The 7095-nt window shown below is 46.3% G+C and overlaps 1 protein-coding gene across 1 annotated transcript; it reads left to right on the top strand.

Moving 5' to 3' along the window:
- The first annotated feature begins 263 nt into the window (after positions 1 to 263).
- CNPY2 (canopy FGF signaling regulator 2) lies at positions 264 to 3353 on the top strand. Its single transcript, XM_037133269.2, has 6 exons — positions 264 to 592; positions 1148 to 1260; positions 1396 to 1511; positions 2376 to 2579; positions 2739 to 2835; positions 3196 to 3353. The coding sequence occupies exons 2-6, from the start codon at positions 1173 to 1175 to the stop codon at positions 3237 to 3239; spliced, it is 549 nt and encodes a 182-aa protein (XP_036989164.1). The 5' UTR covers positions 264 to 592; positions 1148 to 1172; the 3' UTR covers positions 3240 to 3353.
- Positions 3354 to 7095: the final 3742 nt, after the last annotated feature.

The following is a 7095-nucleotide window of genomic DNA, read 5'->3' as shown; positions in this document are numbered from 1 at the left end:
TGGTCGGTGCTGCGTTGCTTCCCGGGAGAGGTAGTTTCCTGACTGAAAAAGCAGTTCAGGAAAAAGTAGTTTCCTGTGTTGAAACTACAGCTTTTTGGCTACTAGCGCACCTTTGTTTTTGAAGATCCTAGCCCACGTTGAATAACACACATGCATACACCTGACCGCCTCCACACACCACTCCAGGATCTGTCCTTGCTTCAGGCCACTCCTACTCTTCGGCTGACCCCTAGTGGTTACGTGGAGCTGTTCGCCACGCAAATCTGGGTCCTTCTGCGATCCAACGGGGTCCTTGTTGCCTGGTGTCATTCCTAAGCAGCCTGTTCGCGCGAGAGTAGATGGCCGGGTTTAGAGTCAGTCTCTGGAGAGGGGCTTGAACCGCAGTGAATCGGAGCCCTGCTTAGGCACACTCTTAGGGCGCCTGAAGCCGTTCAGGCGGTCGCCGGGACACCCCGTGCCTGAAAAGCGCCGGAGAGCCGTGGAGAAGCCGGACGGCCCTTCTCGCCCGCAGCCAGGCGCTAGGGTCTGGAGCTAAGGGAGAGACCGATCGACTTCCAGTGCCTGGGCCACCGCGGCGGCCCTGGGAGCAGAGGTGGGACAGCTGCAATTGGCGCTTAGGGTCTGGGACAGACTGGAGTGAAGGCAATGGCGGGGTCCTTAAAAGGGGGCTGGTCTGCAGGGGAAACAGTTTATAGGCTGGAGGTGGGGATTCAGTAGTCTTTGGTGTTGGGACCAAATAGACCCTAGTTGCTGAGTGCGCTCCTCGCGGGCCAGCCCCCTTGCTGCCACCTAGCCGACAGCTCCTCTCTGCCTCTTGTCCGCGCTTAATCGCCGACTTCCGTTCCCTAGCTGCCACATAGCCCCGTGAGCCCTTTGGTGGACGCTGAAGTACCAATATCTAGGGCCTCACCTGTCGACCGGTAGTGTCTGGGGCTGAGCCCCAAGTCCTGACCTCGCGCTCTAACCTACTGCCTGGGGGAATCCAGGTCCTCAAGCACCGAAACAGAGGAACCCCTTTGCATCCCGGCCATTTCCTGGAAAGTAGAACCAGAATCCCACTGAGGCCTTTGTAGGCCTTGGGAGGAGGGATGGGTGGGGGAATGGAGCCGGCTCCTCATACTTATGCTTTATTCCAATCCTAACCCAGGTGGAGCAACCCCATTACATTAAAGATGAAAGGCTGGGGTTGGCTGGCCCTGCTTCTGGGGGCCCTGCTGGGAACTGCTTGGGCTCGAAGGAGCCAGGATCTACATTGTGGAGGTAAAGACACAAAGAAAAGCGGGAGGAAGGAGGGTGGGAAATGCAGAACCTTGGGAGGACAGCCTGGGTAAGAATGAATGGAAATCCCTGGGTTGATTCTCCCCTCGTCCCCCACCTTCTCTCCCCTTGCACTAGCTTGCAGGGCTCTGGTGGATGAACTGGAGTGGGAAATTGCCCAGGTGGATCCCAAGAAGACCATTCAGATGGGCTCTTTCCGAATCAATCCAGATGGCAGCCAGTCAGTGGTGGAGGTAACTGCTACTGTTACATCAAGTAAAGTAGTTCACTCTGACTTTGAATAAGGACTCAGCTAATTAAGAAGGAGCTTGGTTTAATAGAACTGAAGAAAACATTGACCCAGAGAGATGTCTAAAAGATAGGGCTGTCTCATTTGGAAGAGGCTGGAGACTCAAACCCTACGCGCTGGCTTCCTGGCTCCAAACCTTGATACTTTGTTTCTGCTGTAGAAGTTGTCAGCAGATGGGAACCCTGATGGCCTTTTCCTCCACATTCTTAATCCACGTGACTCACGTTTTCACTATGGCAATATTCACACAAACTCGTTCAAAAAACAAATAGAAGTTCTCATCCTTGTATTTGGGAAATTTATTTTAGTTGAAAACATAACACATATAACAAAGCTGCACTTAGTGAACAATAAATAAAGAAATGTAAATGTTCTAATGCTTGTGAAATGATTTAGTAGTTGTTATCCTCAAAGTTTACACTCCCTTTCCAGTGCCCTCCTCTTGAAGGAAGGTTTTAGTCTCATTTTAATTAAAAAATAATAATTGTTACATCCATAAAAATTAAGAGAGCTCAAGAAAAAGAACACATAGTTCACTAGGGTTAATCAAAGAAGTCTCTTGTTTATAATTTGGACCTAATAACACCATCTGTTTTATTTCTTAGGGATGTATAATGAGGTGGGAAAAAAAGGCCATATATGGTATTTGAAAGCACTTTGGGATTACACAAATAAACCATACTGTTTTTAAATAGGGCAGGCTTTTTAGAATAGGTTGATTGAGCTAGATTTGGAAGGGAAAGCAAGGATGTAAATTACTGATGAACAGAGGTAGAAGAGTGTAACCCAAGGCTGAGGACATTTCTAGGTGCCTTATGCTCGCTCAGAGGCCCACCTCACAGAGCTGCTAGAGGAAGTATGTGACCGGATGAAGGAGTACGGAGAACAGATCGACCCTTCCACCCACCGCAAGAATTACATACGTGTAGTGAGCCGAAATGGAGAACCGAGTAAACTCGATCTACAGGGCATCCGAATTGATTCAGACATCAGTGGCACCCTCAAATTTGTGGTGAGCTACGGGGATGGGTAGCTGGGTCTTAGAAATTAGGGGGTGGTTATTGGAGAACCAAGTGGAAACTTGGGTTAATATCCTTGTTCTCTCTGGAGTCAGAAGCAAGAAGCCTCTTCTTGCTGCCTTCTCTCACTCGCTTCTCTCTTGGGTTGGCAGTGTGAGAGCATTGTGGAGGAATACGAGGATGAACTCATTGAATTCTTTTCCCGAGAGGCTGACAATGTTAAAGACAAACTTTGTAGTAAGAGAACAGGTAAGCTGCTCCCACTCTACCCTCTGTGCTCATAACTCTGTGGAATCTGGCACATTCCTTAGCACCCCCCCCCCCCACTCCTTCAGTCCCCTGATGTGGGCTCAAGAGTTGTCCTCTGTTACCTGTGGCTTAGGGACTTGTTCCTATCCATTCTCTTCCTGTCAGCTTCCAGAATGTGTGGCTCCCTCATCTGAGGAACAGGTGAGAGGAAAATGGGAATGTTTTGTCATTTAAAAGCATATGCTCTAAAAAATGGTGGTTGTTATGTATATCAGTTTGCCTTTCAGGTGTTTTCCTGGTAGTGGCATATATCAATATAAGAATGGCGGTTTCCCTCCAACTATTACATGCTGTTTGCAGATCTGTGTGACCATGCCCTGCACATATCGCACGATGAGCTGTGAGGCACTGGAGCGGCCAGGACTGAGGGATCACCCCCAGGAGGGGAAAAGGTGGCGATGCCTTTTATATTCTGTTTTTACTGAAATGAACTGAAAAAAAAAAAGAAACCAAAAGTACGAACTGTGTTGTCTTTTCATGCTCAGAACTGGCCCTTAGATTAGGTTGGAAGGCAGGGGATTCCAGACGGGAAAGGAAAAGGAATGGAAGGAAGAGCTTTGGGAATGGTAGTGCAGAGAGGGAGGAGGAGGCTGAAGCTTCCGTTTTTTTTGCCATCTGAGTTTCCCGCTGCACTGACAAAACTAGATGCACATTTATTCAGTGCCTACTCAAAACAGTGTGTTTAAAAATGTAATGGTGGAGAGGAGATGGCCCTCTATGAATTAGTAAGAGAATGGAAGTATGGTAGTATAGGAATCTAAAAATTGCATGTATTCATACTGAGGAAACAAAGTACGACAGAGCTTGGTCTTGAAGGAAATAATGGACATGCGTTATTCTCCCCCCCCCCCCCCGCCCTTCCAGATGGAGGGATCAGCAGGATCAAACAGGAAAGGGGAGATGGATGTGAGCAACTCAGCTGAGAAGTGAGGGCTTTTTCAGATAGGGAGAAATTAGGTAAGGAATGTTGTTTAATGAAAGGCCTTATTTGATGGCCTAAGTTTTTAAGATTTGATGCCAACAGCAACACTAAAGTATACCCTTTTCATCTTCATCACTGGCTATTGTCAATCTAGGCTGTAAGTCTGCTCTCGCTTTCTGTACGTAGAGATTCTGCACTGTGGCATAAGGATGAAAACAAAGGATGGCTTCTCTGAGGAGTGTGGTAAATGCCTTTACTCTGAAGTGTGGCTGTCTTAGGGTTTGGAATGGAACATTTCTGTCCCAGGAACGCCTCAGGGAGAGAACAGCTGAAGAAACATTTTAAAGACTTAAAATTCCACCCTTGAGATCCAAAGGGACCTTGGAGGTCATCTAGTTCACCTCTGTCCATTTTACATATGAAGAAAGTGAGGCCCAGAGAAACCACAGGTCCTGAAGTTATGTATTTAGTGGCAAAATTGTATCTATAAATGAATAGTTCCAAGACTTAATCTGATCGAGCTGTGAACTACCTTCTGTTTTAAGTCCTTTTTCCTCTTATTATCTCGCACACAGAATGAATGTGTTTAACAGAGCTTCTTATACCACAAATCCCTGTGAAGTCTAATACAGAACTCAGAGCAAGTACCCTGGTAATAGTTGACAACTAAGCTCAAGGTCCAGTGTTAATTTCCTCTCCTCTCATCATTCATATGAACCACTAAATCCTATCAAGTCAGTTCCCAGAGCAGCTGTTACTGAGCCGTTGGTCCTCTGCGGTGCCCGTGAATAATGTGCGCATGCTTCATACCCCTGTGAGTAGACCCAGGGTTCTGCCCGTTGCCTGTTGGTGTCTTAAGTCTTCCATCAGAAAGCTTATCAGAAGTACTCACATATAGGGAATTTGAAACTTTTAATTTACCAAGTAAGTTATTCACAAGTTTGAATAAATAAAATGAATTTAATGTTAACCAGTAACAAATTACTTGTGATGCACCTCACTAGTTTGTCAAAGTACAACTGTTCAGAACTCTCCAGCCCAAGTCTTTGCCCTTGGTACAGAGAAATGTGCTCTGCATAGGGAAGGGCGGATGTTATCATCTTTGACTTGGTCCTCAGAAGGTTAGGAAGGTATACTTTGCATATCTTTGATTCATATCACAGGTTACCACAAGGATCCATGGATTTATCTGAACCCTTCTAGCCCTGGCTAGTGTGGCTCAGTGGATTGAGTACTGGCCTGCAAACGAAAGGGTCACCAGGTTCGATTCCCAGCCAGGGCAGTGTGAGAGGCAACCACACACTGATTTTTCTCTCCCTCTCTTCCTCCTTCCACTCTCTCTGAAAAGAAAGAAATGAAGTCTTCTAACAAAAATAATAAACCCTTCTGGAGGCTCACCATAACAGATTATTCTAGTCCAGTATTTGATAGAGCAGTGGTCTCTGACCTTTTTGGCACCAGGGACTGATCTCATGGAAGACAATTTTTCTGCAGGGGGACAGGGGACCTTTATAGTCTGTGACTAGATGCGGCTTAATTGTCACTTGCCATTTGCTGATAAAGTCCCTTTTTAAAAAAAATTATTTATTTTTAGAGAGAGGGGAAGGGAAGGAGAAAGAGAAGCATCATTGTGTGGCTGCTTCTCACATACTTCCTATTGGGGACCTGGCCCACAACCGAGGCATGTGCCCTGACTGGGAATCAAACCAGTGATCCTTTGGTTCACAGGCCGGCACTCAATCCACTGAGCCACACTAGCCAGGATCTGATAGTTTTGATATATGAGTCTGCAAGTAAGTAATTGGTTTATTATGGCCTCTGTGCAGCCAAACCTCTCTGCTAATGATAATCTATATTTGCAGCTGCTCCGCAGCACTAGCATCACTGCCTCAGCTCCACCTCAGATCATCAGACAGTAGATTCCCTTCTCATAAGGAGTGTGCAGCCTAGATCCCTCGCATGCGTAGTTCACAGTAGGGCTCTGGCTCCTATGAGAGTCTAATGCTGCAGCTGATCTGATGGGAGGTATAACTCAAGCCGTAATGAGAGCAATGGGGAGCTATGGAGAGAGACTGTAAGTACAGATGAAGCTTCCCTTGTCCTCCCGCCTGCAGCTCACCTCCTGCTGTGCCATCTGGGGTTTCTAACACGCCACTAACTGATACTGGTCAGTGGCATGGGATTGGGGACCCCTGTAGCAAGGCATTTACTCAACCTTACATATCTGGTTACACTTGAAGATTTAGATACCTTCTAAATGAATCTATGACTAAAATGATGAAACTTAAAACATTCCCCAAACCTCTGTTAAGTGAGATCCAGGAGTGACTAGGAAACTTTATTATGTGAAAATGTAGTCCTTTAAAAATAAATATCAACAGGGACAAGGTTCCCTTAAATAGAGAACTGGGCCCTGGCCGGTGTGGCTCAGTGGACTGAATGCCAGCCTGTGGATGGAAAGTTTGCCAGTTGGATTCCTGGTAAGGGCTCATGCTGGGGTTGTGGGCCAAGTCCCCAGCTGGGGGCGAGTGAGAGGCAACCAGTCGATGTAGCAACTGTTGATGTTTCTCTCCCTCTCTTTCTTTCTCACCCCCTCTAAAACATATTAAATGGAGAACTGGGATAAACAGCAAGGAAAAGCGAACTATTACAGTTGACCCTTGAACAATGTGGGGGTCAGGGGCACCAATCCCTACATGGTTAAAAATCTATGTACAACTTTGGACTCCCTAAAAATTTAACTACAGTTGTCTCTTGGTGTTCTTGGGGGACTGATTGCTGGACCCCCTTGAACAACAAAATATGCAGATGTTCAAGTCTCAGATAAAATGGCATCAAGCAGTACGTACACTTGGTCCTCTGTGTCTACAGTTCCCAAATGCAGATGAAAAATACTGTGTTTGATCTGTGGTTGGTTGAGACTATGGATGTGAAACCTGGGGATATTAAGAGCCGACTGTATAGTTAGTTGAAAAAAATCCACATGTAAGTGGATTCATGCAGTTCAAAGTTGTGTTCTGAATTAACTTTACAACTCTTAAGAAATGGATGTTACTCCCAGTTTACAGATGAAGAAACTAAGCTTAGAGAGGTTGTGACTTGCTAGTCAGCAGGAAGCCAGCTTCAACCCTAGTAGTGATCTTCTTATCCCTAGACTGACTAGTGGTCTTTCTGCTAAATCCCACTCGGCAGTGGTAGTGGAGTCTCCACACAGTCCCCCAGTGGCTGTGAAGTAGTACTACTTTTCTTTGAAAAGTACATCCAGGTCCTGCCTGGTG

Source organism: Artibeus jamaicensis, unplaced genomic scaffold, assembly GCF_021234435.1.
Source record: "Artibeus jamaicensis isolate MK-2021 breed Jamaican fruit bat unplaced genomic scaffold, CSHL_Jam_final contig_233, whole genome shotgun sequence".
NCBI lineage: Eukaryota > Metazoa > Chordata > Mammalia > Chiroptera > Phyllostomidae > Artibeus > Artibeus jamaicensis.
The sequence above is the reverse complement of the archived record's forward strand: the minus strand, read 5'-3'. Positions and strand labels throughout refer to the sequence as shown.